Source organism: Stegostoma tigrinum, chromosome 37, assembly GCF_030684315.1.
Source record: "Stegostoma tigrinum isolate sSteTig4 chromosome 37, sSteTig4.hap1, whole genome shotgun sequence".
Taxonomy (NCBI): Eukaryota; Metazoa; Chordata; class Chondrichthyes; order Orectolobiformes; family Stegostomatidae; genus Stegostoma; species Stegostoma tigrinum.
Genome location: NC_081390.1, coordinates 19,370,547 through 19,392,414, shown reverse-complemented (window position 1 = coordinate 19,392,414; position 21,868 = coordinate 19,370,547). Strand labels below are relative to the sequence as shown.

The window sequence follows — 21,868 nt, the reverse complement described above, 5'->3', positions numbered from 1 at the left end:
AAACTCAATGCCTTGAAACTCTCTGGGTCATGTCCCAAATAGTTCCACTCACCGCATGCCCAGATGTCAACTGGCTTTCCATATGGATCCTTTCTCAAAACCTCTGGAGAGAGATATCCAGGAGTGCCTGCAAACCCTGTGGGAATTAAATATCCAGCTGTGATGTTCCGTTCCTTAACACAGATTCAACTGCTCCAAACCGCGACAAATCGGTTCCATGTCATTGAACCTGACACCAAAATTAAATTTATATTTTCTTTGACTCACACCTATTGCTTTCCCTGAAAGTGAATGATCAGCACGTCAAATAATGACAAATAATATGAGCTTTAACCAGTCAAGTTATTTGGCATTTATAGTGGACGAGATCATAATCAAGATGTCTCAATGATGAAGTACAGTGACTGTTTTGTTGATTTTTTAAAATTCATTCATGGGATGAGGGCATCACTGGCTAGGGCAGCATTTATTGCCCATCCCTAATTGCCCAGAGGGCAGCTAAGCATCAGCCACTTTGCTGTGGAGTCACATGTAGGCTAGACCAGGTAAGGATGGTAGTTTCTTTCCCTAAAGGGCATTAGTGAACCAGGTGGGTTTTTCCTGACAATTGATTCACGGTCATCACTAGATGCTTAATTCCAGATATTTTGTTGAATTCAACTTCCACCATCTGCCATGGTGGGATTTGAACCCAGGTCCCCAGAATACTACCCAGGTCTCTGCATTTACAGCCCAGCGATAATACCACTAGGCCATTGCCTCCTCTACTGTGTGGGTTCAGCTCATCAAAGAACATAGTAAAGTAAAGGCATCGAGACTTTTGAGGAAGAACAGAATCTATCAGTGACCTGAAACAAAAAATTCTGCAAAAGCATAGTTTCTGATAAACATGTTTAATTAACATCGAAAAATAAGAGTAAGAGCAGTCAATTTTGATTGAAGGATAAGTGTTGGCAAGAGCATCAGAGATAATTCTCCAAGAATGCCCTGAAATTGATTCATGAAATCTTTTATGGCCACTTACAATCATAGAAAACAGGGGCAAGAGTAGGCCATTCAGCCCTTCAAACCTGCTCCACCATTCAATATTATCACAGCTGATCATCCAATTCGGTACCCTGTCCTGCTTTCTACTCATGCCCTTTGATCGCGTTAGCCCCAAGAACAATACCGAACTCCCTCTTGAAAACATTCAACGTTTTTGGCCTCAAGTGTTTTCTGTGACAGAGGATTCCACAGGCTCACCACTCTCTTGAGGAGGAAATCTCTCCTCACCTCAGTCCTAATTTGATACAGATGAAAAGTTGATGGTAGGTGTGAGTAGCAAAACAAAAAGGTGAGCTGTGCTGACAGCAAACTGACGCAACGTACTGATGGGAGGGAGTGGGTGTCATCAAAATGGAGACGAGTAGATGGGGACGGCAGATGTAATCAAAATGTAAAACAGCAACAGGGAGGTTCTTTTAACACCGGTGCATTCTGGATTGTGATCTCTGCTCAAAGGACAGAGGAAGCAGATTTAATATTATCTGGATTGCCACACAAGTTAGATAAAACAATGTCAGTGGGGAAAAAGTGGGTCATGGGAGGTGGAGTGGACACTGTGGGTAGAATGACCTCCTTGTGTTTTTAATACATCCTTCCATGGGATGCGAGCACCGCTGGCTGGCCAGCATCTGTTTCCCATCCCATCTTGAATTCTATCTTGAATATGGGGACACGCACAGGGCTGTTAGACAGGGAGTTCCAGGACCAGCAAAGGGACACTGATCTCATTCCAGGGCAGGATGGTGCGCAGGAAACTTCCAGTTGGCGGTGCCCCTGTGTACCTGTTAAATTCATCCTTTTTGTTAAGAGAAGTCAAGAGTTTAGAAGCTAAGGAGCCTTGCTAAGTTGCTGCAGTGCACCTTGTAGACTGAACGCACAGTTTCCTCTATGCATTGGTATTGATGCAAGTTAATGTTGAAGGTGGTCTTGCAGGGGCTGTTTTACTCTGAATGGTGTCCACTTCTTGAGTGTTATTGGAGCTGCACTGATCCAGGCAAGTGGAGAGTATTCCATCATGTAGGACAGGCTTCGGGGAGTAGGATTCCTAATGTCAGACCTCCTCTTTTAGCTACGCTTTTCACTTGACTGTTTCAGTCTAACTTCTGATCCAGGGTAACCCCCAGCATGTTGATAATGGCGTACTTAGCGAACATAATGCTAAGTGCCCTGTTAAAATCTATAATGATGACTGCTGGGATGATTAAACAATCAGAAATGCAAAACAAAGGAGAGAGGCAGACTTTATTTTAGAAACCAGATACCCTCCATCCACAAATGACAGAAACCAGGGTGATGGGTGAGTCCCCATGAGGTGAGTACTCAGCTGCAGCTAGAATGCAGGACAGTAACTGGAGATTGAACCTGGATATATCGCAGTATTGACAGAGATCTGGAAAAGATTGGGAAACATGAGGAGGTTTGGAGGATCGAAATAAACTGGGAGGGGGAAGGAGAGGGAGGGCTCCAAGCAGTGCAGTAGCAATCCAGCAGCCGAGGCAAATGCTCTGGGAATATAGGTTCAAATCCCAACATGGCAGCTAGTGGAATTAAAATTCAATAAATAAATCTGGAATTAAAAGCTATTTTCAGTGATGGTGACCTATCACTGATTGTTGTGAAAAACTATTTCACACTAAGCCTTTCAGGGAAGCAAGTAGACCATCTTTACTCAGTCTGACCCACTTGTGACCCCAGACCCACAGCAATGTGGTTGACTGTTAACTTAGGCCTGTGATTTGGCCAAACAAGTCATTACGTTCAGGAGCAATTATTGTTGACTAATGGTGGCTTGCTCTGAGGCACAGGACTCTGCTCTACGATTTATTCCCCAGGACGCACACTGAGACAAACATCAACTGCACCTGGAGAACCATCAAATCAGTGAGAGATGCTCTTTGGTCTGCCCGAAACTTGTTCAGTGCACAGAGTTGACCCTGACCGAGTGTTGCAGACTGGCACATTCCAAGGTGCAGGAGTCCATGCTGAGGGATGCACCGAAGATTGGAGCAGCTGCTGCCAAAGTGCAGTGGGGCAAGTCCACTGTCTGAGGGCTTTCAGCCAAAATTAATGTGATGTCTGTTGAATTTTCATACACTGCCAGTTCCTCAATTATATGTAAATATAATTTTGCAAAAGTTAAGAGATGTCTTTTGTTCGTTTGTTGAATAGAAAGTCAAACTCAAATGTTGGCGATGTTGGAACGCACTCAGTTTCCATTTTAAAGTGAGAAAGCTGTGTGGCATATACCCAAGCCTTGCAGAGCAGGCAAGTTGCAGGTTCAAATCTTGCTCTTCAGTCTGGGATGAAATACAGACAAGCAAGAGTTTTTGCAGGAAATCTCCTCATTGTCAGCTTCAACTTGGGTCTCGAATCACCTGAGACCCTCAGGAAAGTGCTGGTCAATTGGCAGAATGAACTATAGGTATACCACTCTGCTGGCATGGTACAGAGTCTCTACATTGAGCTCCCATGGAGGGAGAGGGCAGAATCAATTAACCTGTACCTCAGTGCAGTCCAGTAATCTCTACTGCAAATAGCTCATGGACTCTTGGAGTGGGCTTTTAATCTGCAAACACCTCATGTTTACACAGCATGCTGCCAAAACTCTAACTTGACTTATACACAAGCTGTGCTACAGGACAGACTACCGTACATGTGACTATATTCCAGGATTCGTCAATGCCTTTAAAGAATGTGTGGAAATACATGGATGGTGATATTTGTAAGAAAGCAGAGAGTCAAGGTATCAGAACAAGAGGCAGGGCTGAATGGCCACTAGGTGGTATTATTGCTAGACTATTAACTCAGAAACTCAACTGAAGTTCTGGGGACCCAGATCAAATCCCACTGTGGCAGATGGTGGAATTTAAATTCAATAAAGATCTGGAATCAAGTGTCTAATGATGATCATGAATCTGTTGCCAACTGTAAAAAAAAAACTCCATTTGGTTCACTAATGCTCTTTAGGGAAGGAGGCTGCTGTCCTTACCTGGTCTGGGCCACATGTGACTCCAGATCTAGAAAAATGTGGCTACAATTAGGGGATGGGCAATAAACACTGGCTTTAGCCAGGGACTTCCACATCCCGTGAATGAACTTAAAAAAAAATTATGAGTCTGAATGTACATTGTAGTGTATTCAGAAAGTTGAAAGAAGAAAGCTTGAAACACAAGGTCAAGTAAAGGTCTCAAGATTCTATGGCAATCCAAGAATTGGACACTTCGTAATCTTGGATTATTATTGTAAACCCTTTAAAACTTGTCCATTACCTGTGAAAGCTAAAAGTGTCAATCTATGATTGGTGCACACAAAAGCAATAGGCCATTACGCGGACAGGAGATGAGTAATAACCAGATTATGTGCCTGCAGCTTTACAGAAGTCATTAAAGATTAATTAAATCCATTTAGAAATAAATGCGAGAAACTAGTGACAGAGTCAGACAGATGCTTTGGATTTAATGTTCAAAGTGGCAGCTGAGCATGAGCTGCCCTCGACCCGCACACAGTCCGACATTGTCAAACCACAGTGGTAAATAAGCAGAAATACAAATCATGCATTTCAAGGCATTTGGTGGAATATGCCGGGAGAAACAGCTTCCACTGGCAGGAATGCTAGTAAAGACACTAACAAAGACTTTCAGTGATTGCGAAAAGAATTGGGAGACAGGGACATAATGAGGGGCTGTTTTTGTACACAGCGAATAATGATTTGAAATGCACTGCCTTTAGGATGGATCCAAAGGGAACTGGATATATGTCTGGCAGAGAGAAACAGTGACCCTGTTCTGAGAAAGGCAAGATCATGGGTCTAATTGGATAGTCCTTATGAGGACCCAGCCCACCAGATAATCTCCTCCTAAGCTGCCTTCTTGAACTGTGCTGCAGGGGAGTTAAAGAGGAACAAAGCACTCCTGCTAGAGTCGGGGTGGGGGTGTTGGGGACAATATTAGAATATAAGGCAGGAGTGGGCCTTCTGGTCTGTCGAGCTTGCTCCACCATTCAATAAGATCATGACTGTTCTTTTTGTGGGTTTAGCCACCCACTCACCATAAGCCTTAATTCCATTACTGCTTGAAAATCTATCTGTGCTGTAAAAGCATTCCACAAGGTAGCCTCAACTGCTTCACCGGGTAGGGAATTTCACAGATTCACAACCCTATCGGGTAAGAAGTTCCTCCTCAACTGTTTCCCTTTATTCTGAGGCTATGCCCCTAGTTCTAGAGCAGGGCGACTGTACAAAAGGGAGATGGAAAGGATAAAGAGCAGAGGGGTATGGCTTGCTTTTCACTTAACGTGAAGCACAGTCTCCCGAAGAACTGCACACCTGATCGCTTGAATGCAGTGCGCAGCTTAACTCAGGGATCTGCTAAACCAGAGCTATCTCAGAGAGCTGTTAAGGTGAACAATGTAGGAAAAGCTGGGTAAGCACATGATAACTAAAGAAATAGCAAGTTATGTTGACAGGTTGAAATGAAAGCAGGCCCATCTGGTGAATGGACACTGGTTTAGGCCAGATGGGTTGAATGGCCAATTTGTGTGCTGCAAATCTTTGTCCAAAGGGCAGGGAACACATCTTTAACCCTCAATCTCTGGAAATGAATTGAGTGCTTTTTGTAATTTATTTCTGGCCAATGCCTCCACTAAAGAAGCACTCATCCTGTGACAGTTACCACTGAGGGGGTCACTCAACACATCTTCACTCCATTGCTGAGCCCAACACTTTATTAAACACCAATACTTTCCATTTTCTACTGAAGCTGGAAATTGGTTCTGCTGATCAATCCATCTGTGTGGAGAATAATTCCTCGACATTGCTTCTTAATTTACCTCTTTCAATTTCAAAATCTTCACCCCTTCTTTTGCTCCTGAAATTTGATTTAAAGTAATATTCTGGATTCACCTTGTGGTATTTCCATAACCCTCTTAAATCTCTCATCTTTTGAGCATCTCCTTGTCAGGCACCAAAACATTGACATATTTCTCTGTCTCTTTATTTTAAACAACTTGCATTTACTAAGTGCTGAGAAATATGAAGGGCTTCAGAGAACTGTACATGGACAAAACTAACTCAAACCTGTTGACTATGGAGATCGATGTCTCCTCTATGCATTTGCTTCCAAAACGCGATGGTTTGGTATTAGACATCATGTTGTGTCCTAATGCGGCATATGACTGGACCTCATGTCTATATTTAATTATCATGTAAAACAGTCAACACGCATGCCTTTTTCCATGTGTACAAATTGTGCCAGGCTTTCAGCTTGTGGTTCATGCTTAAATTACAAGCTACATGTCATTCAAATTATCCCAATTTTTCCTTAGTCATTCATTGGGTGCAGCAAGGCTAGTGTTTATTGCCTAACCCTCACTGTTTTTGAGATGGTTATAACTGAATGACTTACTGATCCAGTTCAGAGGGCTGCGGGTCCAGAGTCACTCATAGGCCAGACTAAATAAGGGTGGCAGATTTCCTTTCCCATTGGTCATTAGTAAGTCAGATGGGTTTTTAAAACAACCTTGTAGTTTCATGGCCATGGTTACTAATGTTGGCTTTTCATTCCTGAATTATTTAATAAAGTGAATTTAAATTCTCGTGGTGGGATTCAAATTCTTGCCTCCAGATCATGAAATCAGATCCCTGGATGAGCACAACCAGTATGCCCTTTTATTTTTGGAGATAGTAGGGACTTTGGGCTATTTTCTGAAGAAGGGTCTAGGCCCGAAACGTCAGCTTTCCTGCTCCTCTGATGCTGCTTGGCCTGCTGTGTTCATCCAGCTCCACACCTTGTTATCTCAGATTCTCCAGCATCTACAGTTCCTACTGCCCCTCAGAATACTGTTATGGTAATTATGGCTTCAGCATTAATGTATTTTGACAACTTCAGCAGATGAATGATGGTACACTGGCACAATTACAGTATTGACCAAATCTCCACAAAATGCTGCGACATTAAGTTAAAACTCTATAACCATGATTGGGAATGGAACGACATAACTGGTCAAAGATCAGGGCTTTGCACTGAATCATGTGGCCAGTTGATAGTATTAGTAGCTGCCACTTGAACAATCATTGCTCATCAGCAGCATCTCTGATGAGCAACACTAGACTTTTTTTTCAAAAAAAAAATCAGTTTTGTAATACATTCAGCTGTACAACTGTTGTGACAAGTGAGAGAGTATTAAATTAAATGTTTCTTTGCAAAAATATGACAGCTGGTTTAAATCCAGTTAATTGAACCAGGAGGAAAGGCTCACATTTATATAATGCCTTATTCCACGCCCTAAACATCTTGAACAGTGGATTACACTGAAGTGCAGAGCCTGCTGTAGCATTCGTAACCATTACCGTCCTGTCACACACAGTAAGATCCCAAAACACCGAGCATGAGACGCACCGGGGAGGAATGTTGGCTAAGACACAAGGTGAATTTCTGGTTCTAACTTGAGTGCCCCCAATAGAATCCGTGCAAAGCGGCCATGAGACCTCTCTGGCAGTGTAGTTCACCCTCAGTAATCATTGCAGTGTCAATGTGATTTATGTAACCATAGACCAGGAGGGGATTCAAATCTAGCAGCTTTAGATTCAGCTGCAATGCAGTTTCCAACAGAGCTGAGGGTAATCCTCTATGGCATGTTTCCTACAGTCTTCCACCTGTTAATATTACAGAAAGTGATCCCATTCTGTGCAGCCAAAGGAAGCATTCCTGCTGGGTCCATGATAACGCTGTAACGTGAAAGCAACAAGTGATGGAAAACGTGTGTTGATCACGGGCTGATGAGATTGCACTCTGCCTTGGGTTCGCACAAGATGGGATCGCACTGAGCCCTGATCCGGTACGACATGACAGCGCACTGTGCCGTGATCGGGTACGACACCGGGCTTCGCTGTGCCGTGATCCGGTATGACATGGGATTGCACTGTGCCATGATCCAGTATGACACGGGATTGCACTGTGCCGTGATCTGGTACGACACCGGGCTTCACTGTGCCGTGATCCGGTACAACACGGGATTGCACTGTGCCGTGATCTGGTACGACACCGGGCTTCACTGTGCCGTGATCCGGTACAACACGGGATTGCACTGTGCCATGATCCGGAAAGAGACGGGATTGCACAGTGCCGTGATCCGGTATGACATGGGATTGCACTGTGCCATGATCCGGTATGACATGGGATTGCACTGTGCCATGATCCGGTACGACACGGGATTGCACTGTGCTGGGATCCGGTACTACACGGGATTGCACTGTGCCATGATCCGGAAAGAGACGGGATTGCACAGTGCCGTGATCCAGCATGACACGGGATTGCACTGTGCCGTGATCCGGTACGACACGGGATTGCACTGTGCCATGATCCAGAAAGAGACGGGGTTGCACAGTGCCGTGATCCAGTATGACACGGGATTGCACAGTGCCGTGATCCGGTACGACACGGGATTGCACTGTGCTGGGATCCGGTACGACACGGGATTGCACTGTGCCGGGATCCGGTACAACACGGGATTGCACTGTGCCGTGATCTGGTACGACACGGGATTGCACTGTGCCATGATCCGGTATGACACCGGGCTTCACCGTGCCGTGATCCGGTACGACACGGGATGGCACTGTGCCGTGATCCGGTACGACACGGGATTGCACTGTGCCGTGATCCGGAAAGAGACGGGATTGCACTGTGCCGTGATCCAGTATGACACGGGATTGCACTGTGCCGTGATCCAGTATGACACGGGATTGCACTGTGCCGTGATCCGGTATGACACCGGGCTTCACTGTGCCGTGATCCGGTAAGACATGGTAGCACACTGTGCCGTGATCCGGTACGACACAGGATTGCACTGTGCCGTGATCCGGTACGACACGGGATTGCACTGTGCCGTGATCCGGTACGGCACGGGGTTGCACTGTGCCGTGATCCGGTACGACACGGGATTGCACTGTGCCGTGATTCGGTACGACACGGGATTGCACTGTGCCGTGATCTGGTACGACACGGGATTGCACTGTGCCGCGATCGGCTATGACACGGGATTGCACTGTGCTGTCATCCGGTAAGACACCAGGCTTCAATGTGCCGTGATCCGGTACGACATGGGATTTCACTGTGCCGTGATCCGGTATGACACTGGATTGCACTGTGCCGTGATCCGGTACGACACGGGATTGCACTGTGCCGCGATCCGCTATGACACGGGATTGCACTGTGCTGTCATCCGGTAAGACACCAGGCTTCAATGTGCCGTGATCCGGTACGACATGGGATTTCACTGTGCCGTGATCTGGTATGACACTGGATTGCACTGTGCCGTGATCCGGTATGACACGGGATTGCACAGTGCCGTGATCCGGTACGACACGGGATTGCACAGTGCCGTGATCCGGTACGACACGGGATTGCACAGTGCCGTGATCTGGTACGACACGGGATTGCACAGTGCCGTGATCCGGTACGACACCGGGCTTCACTGTGCCGTGGTCCGGTACGACACGGGATTGCACTGTGCCGTGATCCGGTACGACACCGGGCTTCACTGTGCCGTGGTCCGGTACGACACGGGATTGCACTGTGCCGTGATCCGGTACGACACGGGATTGCACAGTGCCGTGATCCGGTACGACACCGGGCTTCACTGTGCCGTGGTCTGGTACGACACGGGATTGCACTGTGCCGTGGTCCGGTACGACACGGGATTGCACTGTGCTGTGATCCGGTACGACACGGGATTGCACTGTGCCGGGGATAGTGCTTTCAAATATTGCAGTTTAAACCTGTCCTGGACAATAGGAGTTGTACAAACGGGGAAGGAAGTTTCCAGCTTAACTAACCCTTTGGATGAGATTCCAGTCAATCAACACAGTCAAGAAGCAATGGCAAGATGCACAGCCAAAATAACTTTGGCCAGGCCAACAAGCCTGACCCAGATTATTGAGCTGCCTTCAGTAACATAATTCATAACAGCGGTTCTCCAACTCCCTGCAGCCTCACCACCTTGCAGAAGTTAAGAAAAGGATAAACTCAAAGCCAATTGAGGGGTAATAAAGTATGCAAGGTATCCTTGGGTGAGCTCCTTTTTCCTCCAACCAGCAAGCGGACCTAGTTACAAATTGTAATATTGTTAAGTTGCAACACTTACAACATCTGCCACGGATGAAATCATTAATTTTGCATAAAGCATGGACCAAAGAAAGGTCTCAGCTACTCACTGGGTCACCGGGGAGTCACACAAACAAGAATTTAAAAGATTTAATTAGTATTAATACTTCCATTTTCTATAATAGTCTTTCATTCAATTACAAACAGATTAAGCCTCTTCACTCTGGGACAAATAATATGGAAATATATTCCCGTCTTTAATTCTCATTCAAGATAAGCAAAGGTTAAACAGGGATTCTACTCACTGGTGTTTCGAAGAATGAGAGGTGATCTCGTATTAAGCGGCTTGACAGGGTAAATGCTGAGAGGTGTCATGGGAGAACCTACGTCCAGGGGACATGGCGTCAGAATAAAGAGACACCAACTTCAGACTGATGAGGAGGAATTTCTTCTCTTTGAGGGTTTGGAGTTTTTGGAACACCTTGCCACGGAAAGATATGGGAGTAGAGTCCTTATGTATACTTAAGGCGGAGGTAGGAAGGTTCTTGATGAGTCGGGGAATCAAGGGCTAAGAAGAAAACGCCAGAAAGTAGACATAAGAATGTCAGATCAGCCGCTATCCTACTGAATTGCGCAGCAGGCTCGAGGGGCCGAATGGCCCACTCCCTGTTTTTTTTTTAGTAAACATATGATTGCAAGTGTCTGTTGAAAATGTTTGTTCTTCAGGAACTGACAATGTCAACATGATGTTTTCCTCCAGAGTGGTAAGTCAGGGTGGCTTGGCAATCTGAAGTGAAGACAGATCCTATTTGAGTGAGGAACATCTGCCCCGCGGGTTAGACTAACGCTTGACTTCGTGTTAAATGAGAACAGAAAGAACTGCAGATGAGGTAGGGTCACCGGACCTGAAACATTAACTCTTGTTTTTTCCCTTCACAGGTGCTGCCAAACCTACTGAGCTTTACCAGCAACTTCTATTTTTGTGCTTGTTTGTGTCTAACCTCACTCCCCGCTTCCCTGGATTAAACAACCAGTCTCCCCACACGGTACAGCCATAACGTGGCAATTTGCAACTCTTTGTCAGCTCTTCGATCCTCTCACCACTGATATCTTGAAGGATGTTTTGGGGGGAGGCAAGGGGGAGGGGAGGGGAATGTACCGGAGCACCACTACCTCCAGGTTCCCTTCTAAGTAAGCTTAACTGTTGCTGAGTCAAACTAACAGTCCCAATCATAAGTTAATTAATGTTCAGCAAGTTAAGTAATTAATGACAAGTCACATACAAAGTGGGAGCTACAACCATTGATAAGCATGTATCGACAGTCAACGCTTATGCATCACAGCTCCAAATGACTCAAACTTTATTTCAGTTATTTGTAAAAGTTACTTTCGGGAAATGTCCTTTAGGGAAGGAAACTGCCCTCCTTACCTGGTCTGGCCTATGTGTGAGTCCAGACCCACAGCAATGTGGTTGACTCTCAACTTCCCTCTGGGCAATTAGGGATGGGGAGTAAATGCTAGCCTGGCCAGCGACACCCTCATCCCGTGAACGAATGAAGAAATATCCTGGAGCTCCCTTACAAGACTGCAGGAGCTTGACGCCAATGCCCGCAGTGGTCCAAAATGGTCGACCATCCCAGGGTGGGGATGGGCCGTTTCCTGTGTGTGGATCAAGTGCTGTCTTTCAGGGAGGGCAGAGGCAGGAATCTGTCGGTTGTTGGGCCACTGATGAGGTGCCAGTCTTATACAATGCAGGCAAATGCTGCTGCAATGCACAGAGGACTCGACAACTTCAGCAAAAGTTAAATATTTTGTTGCAAGATTAACAGCGTGACCTACGCGATAAAATGTCACCTCTCTCTGCCAGTATCAGTGATCTGCAGTGTACCGACAGCATTGACTATCCCCGAAATTTGGGTTGGATTACATAATAACACCGGTTCTCAGTCCAAAAGGACACAAACCCAGTATTTTGTTGGAGATTTGTTTCAAAAATCACTATTCAACAACACTCCAATTCCTGCAAAGTGTCCACAACTATGCAATTTCAGGCTTGGTAATTTAATCTTTGCAACCTTATTTCGGGGTTACACAAATCCATACTTGCACCCTATTAAGTTATTAAAGATATATAATCATTGCTGGAATTTCAGCAGGCTTTGTTGCATCCTTGAGCTAAAATGCTCACTGTACAGAAAGTAATTAATGGTTATCATTATTTAAATTTTTACAATGAATTGTACAACACAGGCGGTGGCTATTTATTCCACTGAATCTGCACCATATTTATATATATTGTGCTACAATTTTGCTGTCTATATGCATATCCTGTCAGAAATCTTACCTCCTGTTCACTGCCTTTCCTATGTCAACATTTTCTGTTACATTTCTGTGTCTCTGTAAAGAAACTGCTTATGTAAACTTTGCAGTGTCGTTGGGCCCTCCATCTACTGGTGGTGCTATATCACAGCAATGCAGTCTCTACTGCAGAGAAACCTCTTGGCACCAATCAGCTCCAAATGTTTGGCCCAGTTCTTTGATATTTAACTACAGGAAAAGAAACATCATTTATATCATAAGGGCAGAACGTGAGAACTTATGATTGGGACTGAATTTTACCCCCAAGCCTTGATCCAATTATTAACCCTTCCTCTAACCCCATCTCACCTGAAGACTACACTTGGTCTACATTCTCCACGGGCCACACCACAGCATGTTGACTAGAGCTAGCCTATAAAATGATAGATAGAGCATTACAATTGTATTGTAATCCTCAGCAACAGTGTATTCTACATTTGCCAAGTGACAGCCACATTTCACTGCAACAAATGCACAAATGTTCAAGGGCTTACCAAACCATGCGTGCTGGTCTCCCTGGACTTCGATTGCCAATCCGAAATCGGCCAGCTTCACTGCCGCATTTTTACATTTACTGGCAAGTAGCAAGTTCTCTGGCTTTGGAGGTGGTGAACCAAAGCCGTTAGAGGAAAATGATGGAATTAATAAGAGAAGTAATTAATGACAAGTCAAAACACAAAGCAGGAGCTACAACACTTGATAAGCATGTATCGACAGTCAACGCTTATGCATCACAGCTTAAAATGGCTCAAACTTTATTTCAGTTATTTGTAAAAATTAACCAGTGCATTGGTTCAAGGCATGTCCCTTTACTGTTTAATCCAGGAGTATTTAGATTTTCAATTGTTGAATTAGAACTTAGAGCCAGAACGATCATTTTCTTTTGTCAATATGTGAATTTATTGATCTGCTCGATGCAGCCCACTCCTGCCCTCACCAGCACCAAAATGCAAAGATGGTGGTCATTGAGCTCGTTCCTGTGATCAAATGCCACAGCAAGCTGGCGCCTGCTGTGGTTATCCCCACCAAACCCAAACGCCTTGGGATCTGGGCAAATATCTCAACCCATGGCAGGGCTGTGAACAAACAAAGCCCAATTCCCAGCAGCATTCCCCTCTCCCAAAACACTGAGGGAAAAGGGCCAGCAATAAATCATTCAGCTTTGGGCTGCCAAACTCCTAAACCTATGAAACAAGATTGGACATCCCACTGGCCACTACTGCAGCTGATGACTTACAAGAGTCATTTAACACTCTGAGTGCCAAATACCTATTTTGCGGCTTTTGGAATCACCGCATTCTAAGTATTCGCCACCCTCAGCCACTAACAGTGGATTTTGGGAATTCTTAATCTCTCTGAGCTGATCCAGAAAAGTAATTGTTTAGTGGCAAATTGAGCTGTCATACACGAAATGGGACGATTGCCCTCACTCCCCGAAGTTCACTGAAGCTGAGGTCCTCAAAAGGGTTAATACAATGAATAACAAGAAGCTCCAACAACTGCAAAGCCAGCATAGGCACGCTAGGGGGCAGGGCAGTTACATGTTTGTACAGGCAAACAGACTTCGAAAACTGGACTACACCTACTTCTTGAAACTGTCATTTTATTGTTGAATAATGTGCAATTAAAAACTTAAATTAAAATCCTGAGGTACTTTGACATGTTTTCTGCAACTTAATATTAAAGGGACATTTCCAGAAATGTCACTTTTCCTCGCCTTAAATGTGCAAAAATATGAACTTACACTCATCTCTTCTTTCTGCAATAAACAACATGTTATGGTTATGCTGGATAATTATACCCTGCTATGGTTCAGAGCTGAAAAGCCTCACACTCATGACTGCATTGCTCATTTTTACATAAATCTGATTTGAAAACAGCCTTGAATCTCAGTAGCAACTTGTCACGTCACTTGGAATTACTTCGGACGCACAGTGACTTATTATGCCAGCTAAAGAGCAAGACATTTTTATTAAAAGGAAGAAGCGAATCACAGCAAAATGCAACACTAGTTAATTTGGTTGTGGTTTCTTTGGGGAGGAGTAATGGCCTCGAAATCTTCTTCGATGGGTACTATGAGTCTACCTCAATTGCAGTGTAATATTTTTCCTGATGGATGGCCTCAATCAGCACAAACACTCCGTGAAGGGCCACAATAGGTTAACTGCAATAATATTTGATTGTGACTTTTGAGTACAGCATTATTTCTGAATGAAAGAAAAAAAACAACCATCAAAGCTCTTTGGACTCATCACAACAAATGCAAATTTCAACAGGGAGCAACAGTTTGATAACCAGTCAGAACCCCTTTTCTCATGCAGTTAAAAACTGCTGTTCCTTTTGAAATTTGGTACTCTTGCATCTGTCCTGTCGAGTGCAAGATGAAAGCTTTCGTGTTTTGCACTGTTTTTCAGTAATAATGTTTGACGAGAAATAATCACGTATGCTTTTAATTGGCTTATCATTGACACAAGATAAGTTGCGTCTGCACCTGGAAGCACCTCAGAATTCATTTTATTCTCTGTGCTGGAGATTAATGTGTGTTCTTTTTCTACCGCCAACTGGTGAGTAAATCCAGCAAATATTACACACCGTTTCATCTACACAGCATGTTTTGGGTAAAACCACACATTCAGTACAGCAGCACAAATGCACTACAGTTGTATGCCAATGGGGTGAGAACATCAACTGAATAGAATTTGGGCTAATTGATTTAATAGATACACGGAGTGCATGCACATAAAATAAGTTTCCAGCACTAATGTGACAGTCCATCAAGAAATACGAAGCCAGGATTCTCAGTCCTGCCCTGGTGCAGCTTAAAAGTTTGTTGTTCTGAAGGGGCTATTACAAGATATAAAACATGACATCCGGCCCACTAAAGGAGGGAAGGCAATGGGGCAGCTCTCCTGATTTGCATTGCTAATTGCTGCACTTCTTCTGGAGCGTGAACTACAAGACCAGGCTGGCAGGAGAACTGCTTGGCCATTACTATTGATCCCAGTGCAAGAAAGAGACATTAAGCAGAGTGAGCTAGCATGCTGCATTCAGCTGTCTGTCATGAGCAATAACTCAAAGCACCCGTGGGACTGTAACACTACCCATGCAGGAAATTTCAAGCCAAGGAATCTTAACAGTGCAGGGCAACAGATAACATGCAGCAAGGTTACATTTTTTTTCCAAACCAAATGATTGCATTCCTACGTCTTCTTGAGAAGATACTGACCTTGAGATCTCTGTGCACTATGTCATGTTGGTGAATGTGATTTACACTCTCTAGAATTTGATGAATACATTGACTGTAAAACAAAAGAGAAAGGAGAAGATAAAGGGAATGAGGACAAAAAGGAGGGGGGAGAATCGAAAGGGCAAGAGACAAGGAATGGGATGAGGAGAAGAAAGCAAAATTTTCATGATTGTCAAGGTACTGCAGAGACAATAAATAGTCACAGTCTGTAATGAACTGGACTCAGGACTTAAGGACTCAACTTCTTGGCCTTAATAAAACAACTGGTATCTGGCAACTATAAACCTGGACAAAACCCGCTTAGAATCTGGTCTGCAGAACTGTTAGAGAAACAACAACCTTGCAATTACAAGACTCCTGTAAACTATTAATCTTCTACTCATTACTACAGATGTCTACTCAATGCTCCAATGCAGACATGGCCTGTTGGAGGAGCTTGGCTAATTTCCAACCACCTCTTACACGTGTTCACACCTTTCTACCATTTGGACCATCGCTCCTTTCCATTTGACAACACCGCAGGCAGTTTACAAAAATGTAAGCTTCAGCCAAAACATTCACAGTTATTTAACCAAATGGAATTTTGAAGCTTTGACAAATGGAGCTTTCAACGTGGTGATGGTTTGAAGAGAACGTAAGGAGGCTGTAAAGCAAACAGGCAGGTTACAGGAGTATGTATCCTCAGTTTAAGAAAACAACAGGATACTTTTTAAGTGATGAGAGACTGAAAAGTGTCAGTGAACAAAGAAACTTGGATACACTTGCAACCAAATTACAAGAAGTGCATAACAAGCAATTAGGAAAGCCAATGATGTTAGCTTTTATCACAAAGGGATTGGAGTACAAGAGTAAATTCATCTTACTGCAATTGTACACAGTCGTGGCTAAATTACTCAGGTACCCTGCTCCGGTCTCCTTAACCATGAAAGCATATAGTTAGCTTAGAAAAATGTGCAACAACTGATGCCTTGCAGGAGGGAGTTGTTTTAGGAACAAAGACAGAGTAAATGAGAGGTTGGACTTGTTGCTGAAATGGATGGTTGCAGGGCGATATTAACCAGTGGTTTGGTTGAGTGGGCAGAAAAGGCAAATGGAATTCAATCTGCAAAAGTGTGAGGTTGTGGGGTCGGGGAGAACGTACAAAATGGGAATGCACAATTAACAGGAGGACATTGAGAGGAGGAGACCAAGTACAAGAAGTTGGAGCACACACCCTCAGGTCCCTGAAGGTGGCACGACAGGTAAATGAAGCACGTGGGATGCTTTCCTTCAGTGGGGAAGTATTGAATGCCAAGGCAGAGGGGTAATACTAGAACTTTGTAAAATACAGGTTAGACCACAACTGGAATTGTGTGTACAGTTTGGTCACAAAGGGTTACAAATGCCCCACTGAAAGTACAGTGGAGATTTGTTGCCTGGGCTTAAAAAAATCAGCTATCAGGAAAGGTTGCAAGGCTATGGTCATTTTCCTGACAACACAGGAGACTGAGGGGTGACTTGATCAAGTATAAAATCATGATGGACACAGATAAGGTGAATGACCAGGATCTGTTTCCTCAGGTGGGGAAGTTCAAAACTAGGGGGCACATTTTTTAAGGTGAGAGGACGAAAGTTTAAAAAGGACATGAGGGGCAACCTTTTGTTTAAACACAGAGAGTGGTTTGTGTACGGAATAAACCTCCAGAGGAAGTGGTGCTTGCAGGTACGGACACAATGTTTAAGAGACACTTGGATAAGTTCATGAGTAGGAAAGGATTGGAGGGCCAAGCACAAACAGTTGGGACTAGTGTAGTTTGGGAACACAGTCATCATGAATTGGTCAGATAGAAGGGTCTTATCAATGCTGTATGACTCTATAACTCTAATAAGGGATTGGACAGAGTGGGTAGGAAAGATCTGTTTCCTGTAGCAGAGATGTTGCTTGCAAGTCAGGGCACACAGATTTAAACTTGTTGGTAGTAAAAATGGAGGGGACATGAGGAATCACTTTTTCACCCAGAGGGTGTGTGAAATTTTTCACTCAGTTTGGAGGTTGAGTTGGAAACCTTCATTTCATTTAAAAAGAATCCTGGATCAGCCTCTGAAGTACTGGAACCTGCAAAGCTACAAACTAGGTGCTGGAAAATGGGATCTTAATGGGTGACTAGTTTATTCAGCTGGTATAGATTCAATGGGTTGAATGGCCTCTTTCCATGCTGTCGTGTTTCCATGGCTCTACAGGACATGACAAAGTTAGATATGTGTTGGACCCTCCCCTATGATCAGAGAGACCACCCTCAGGATTAAGGATCACGTATGATGAGGAGAAATATCTTCATTCAAGCAATTACAAATGATGGAATTCTCTAACTCAAAAACCAGTAGATTTTCAGTCTTTGACTGAAGTCAAAAAGAGAACTTCTGAATATAACAAAGAAGAAAAAAAATTACTGAAGTCAAGGATTGATTGTCTATTTTTAGTACAAAAGGATTTGAGGGATTGCGTAGAAAGGCAGAGATTGTGCAATTGATCAGCTATGATCCCTCCAAATGACTAAGCAGGTTTGAAGCATCAAGAGGTTTATTTCCTATCCAATAGTTATCTCCTCATCCCAACATGGGACATTACTTACCAGTAGTCACAACAGAAATAGTTTTGAAGAGGTTCCTCAAGTTTTTGCTATTTAAGTACTGGATAATGGCAAGGATGCTAGAGCCCCTTGATTTCCTGGAATACCCTTGTACTCAAGGATGGACCTCAAGCTGGTGTTCCACAACACCAGGAATCTGAACTAATCCCAAGGTGATCAGACACTTGCTTATCTATCATCACCAGCTCCTAATTTGTTTTCTATCATTGCTGACCTCTTGACCATACTTGCTGCTGTTGCACACCTTATAAAATAACTACTTAGAATTAGGTTTTATTGTCACATGTGCCCAAGTACAGGGATACAGGAGTACAGTGAAAGTGTACAAAGTCACCATTCTCTTGCACCACCTTAGATGCAAAAAAAACCCCAGAATTAACGAAAACAACCCATTTTAAGTACAAAAAAAGGAAATACAAGAAACACAGCCAAGAAGAAAGGGAAACTTAAAGTCTTTTCTCCATAAGGTAAGTGGACCACCATCCCTGAAGCCAAGAGTGTTGCTAACACTGGTACTTTTAGCAATGAGTGAACTTCTTTAGCTGGGAACCCTAGGAATTGAGCCATTTGTGCAGTGGCTAAACCACAACAATATGGACAATTTTGGAAATCACAACTGGCAAATTTGTTCTGTGGTAGCTTGCCCAATGGTCAGAGAGCCTTCGTCTTGGTTCCTGACAGTGTTACCGAATCAGGAGCCAAAGTGTTAGCTCTCTCTCTGAACCAAGTTCTTAATGTCTGCCATAGAGCCCAAAAACTACTTCTGTGAAATGAGGGGAGTTATTAAAAATAGCAGTAAGGTGAGAGTGGTGCTGGATGGAGCATACAACAAATGTTTTATCCAAACCTTTATGAATAAAGGAACCAGTGACCTCAAAATACCATATTTGGAATTCTGTGCAATACATTTTTCCCACAAGTTCATGATAAAACACATTCCAACAAAAGCAATAACAAATCCATCAACAGTAAGCAAAGCAGACAAACACAGAGCACATTAATTCCAAGAATTCGAGAATGCCTCAAATATCTTTGATGACAAAAATTTTTTTACAGTAAAAGTACACAGTAGAGAGGCATCATTTTTGCTTTCACGGCAATTTTATTTTTCAATTACTTTACATTGGCCATAAATTGATAATTAGCGTGCTTAAAAATTAGAACAATATTGTCTCATTATCTTGAACATTAACCGCTGTATACTTACAATGTTGAACTTTTCAATCATAATGAATTCCATAATATTTGATAAGAGGACTTGTTAGCTCTTACCACAAGTCATCAGTATAGGAATGATCTAATACTCTGTGGAACACAGTATTCCCTTGAGGACTTTGGATGTGAGTACTCATAGTGTGGGTTTCAAGATTAGATCTTCATATATCCATCTAATAAATAAGAGGTGAATAATAAGAGGTGGAGAAAGTGGGAGAGAGGTCTCAAAGTTCCCAAGGGTGGGTTAGTTACTCGTTGGTCCTTTCATAGGTTAACAATAAGATTTGTGACAAGAATGAACCCCTCCTCACTTTGAACAGACTTTCCCTGTTGTTTTTTTTTGCTCTGTTCCCCACACTCTGGTGATCAGTTAAGTAGGTGACTGCACCAAAACAGTCTATTGAATCTTTTTGCCATGGTATTTGCCACACAGAAGCAAGTCATTCGATCAAGTGGGTCTGTGATCCACAAGATGCCTTCCAGCTTTCTTCAATCTCATACCATCCATCGAGGTGTCTCTTACGTGGTGTTTATCCAGGTCCTCCTCAAGTGCAATTCAACTCAACTGCTCAAAGTGGTAGCTTGTTTCATTCTGTGGCCATTCTCTGAGTGAACAAGTTTCTCCTGATTTTCTTGTAGCAGTTATGAGAAACTTATCTTTTTCATTACATGTCACTGTCTTCTATGTAAACCCAATCAGAAAAACAAAGAATGATGTGGATATGTTGGTCATTTGAAATCAAGGGAACTCACCTTTGTACCTCAAACAAACAGGATTTCTCAGCAACATTCCCTTGCTAAAAGTAGATAGGAAACGTCTTCAGTGCAGAATCAGACTGCTACAGATGGTGAAATAATCTCTTCATGGATCTTCCATTGAAGTCTTACTTTTAAAACCATAATGCATTTTTATGATGATAATGAGCCAGACTTTGAATTTGGTGTGAATCAATTAAGCATTGAGCTCAGAGGTCTCAAAATGCACAACTCACAAATGGGAGGAAAGGCACATTCTCTCTCTCTCTCTCCCCCCTCTTTTCATTCACACACAGCAAAGGATCAGTGCTGTTGATGCTAATGAAATAGACTGCACACACCTCAGAAGAAAAAAACAAAATCTGCTCTGTCTCTTTAAGAAACATCAGCCAATCACACAATGTCTTTTTGTGGTACTCTTTCAGTGCAGGATGTGAATCTCAGAATCATTATACAGCAGCAAGAGGCCATTCATCCCATTGTGTCTATACTGGCTCACTGAATGCGTACCATGACTAAATTCTCCCACCCCTTCTTGCACCACATTGCTGTTAGTATTACCTTCCACAGTCCTTCTGAACCCTTCAGTTGAACCAGTCCCCAGCACTTTTTAGGCAGTGCATTCAAAACCCTATTTACCTACTGTTTGAAAAACACAGTTCCTTCTCTTTGCAAACCTCAAGTCCCCCAGCACCAACCCCATGCCCAGGAAAGACCGAACAATTATGGCCAGTGCCTCTGCAATTACAACACTCACTTCCTTCAATATACTTGGATGCATCTCAGCTGGTCCCAGTGTCTTGTTAGTTCTGACTACCAAAATCTGTCCAATAATTCCTGATTATCAATTTTGAACCCTTCTAATCACAGACCTCCCTTCTTGAAATGTCGCAGTAATTGGGATGTAGGAACACTCACAGTGCTACTTTTAGCCCCTAATTATCTCTGTTTATCTTCTTACCCCCTTTCACTGTTTATACGCCTGTGGATGACCTCGGACTGCCCTGTTATGTTAGCTACCAGTCTGCTTTCATAACCAACTATAGTCACAGAGGTCCAAGTCTTATAAGAAACTAGCAAATCACAGAATCCTTATGGTTTGGAAAGAGGCCATTCTGTCCATCAAGTCCTCACCAAACAGCATCCTACCCAGCCCCAGCCCCATACCTTATCCCTGCAACCCCACATATTACCATGGCTAATCCCCCAGGGCACAATTCAATCACATCTTTGGACTGTGGGAGGAAATCAGAGCATCTTGAGGAAATCTTGATGGGCAGAATGCTCAAACTCCACTTGTCTGAGGCTGGAATCGAACCCCAGGTCCGTGGTGCTGTGAGGCAGCAGTGCTAACCACTGTGCCAGCTAATTGGATGGCTCTTTCCGACCGGCAATACTAACACTACCAAACGGCCCTCTTTTCTGGTCCATCTTTGCGAGATTCTGTGTGTGTTTGGAAGAATGATGTCGATGCAATTGAACAAAATCTCAGATGTGGGGGCCAAGTTCTGCCTTGG

The 21,868-nt window shown here is 43.6% G+C and overlaps 1 protein-coding gene across 4 annotated transcripts in view; it reads right to left on the bottom strand.

Moving 5' to 3' along the window:
* Nucleotides 1-21,868, bottom strand: part of LOC125467650 (calcium/calmodulin-dependent protein kinase type II subunit gamma) — a 368,959-nt gene that overhangs the window by 87,719 nt on the left and 259,372 nt on the right. For all 4 annotated transcript variants that reach the window (XM_048563790.2, XM_048563791.2, XM_048563793.2 and 1 more), the window contains exons 6-8: nt 15,730-15,802; nt 12,998-13,100; nt 53-136 (exon numbers count right to left, since the gene is read on the bottom strand). In XM_048563790.2, coding sequence (XP_048419747.1) covers nt 53-136; nt 12,998-13,100; nt 15,730-15,802 — 260 coding nt within the window. The remainder of the gene's footprint in view (nt 1-52; nt 137-12,997; nt 13,101-15,729; nt 15,803-21,868) is intronic.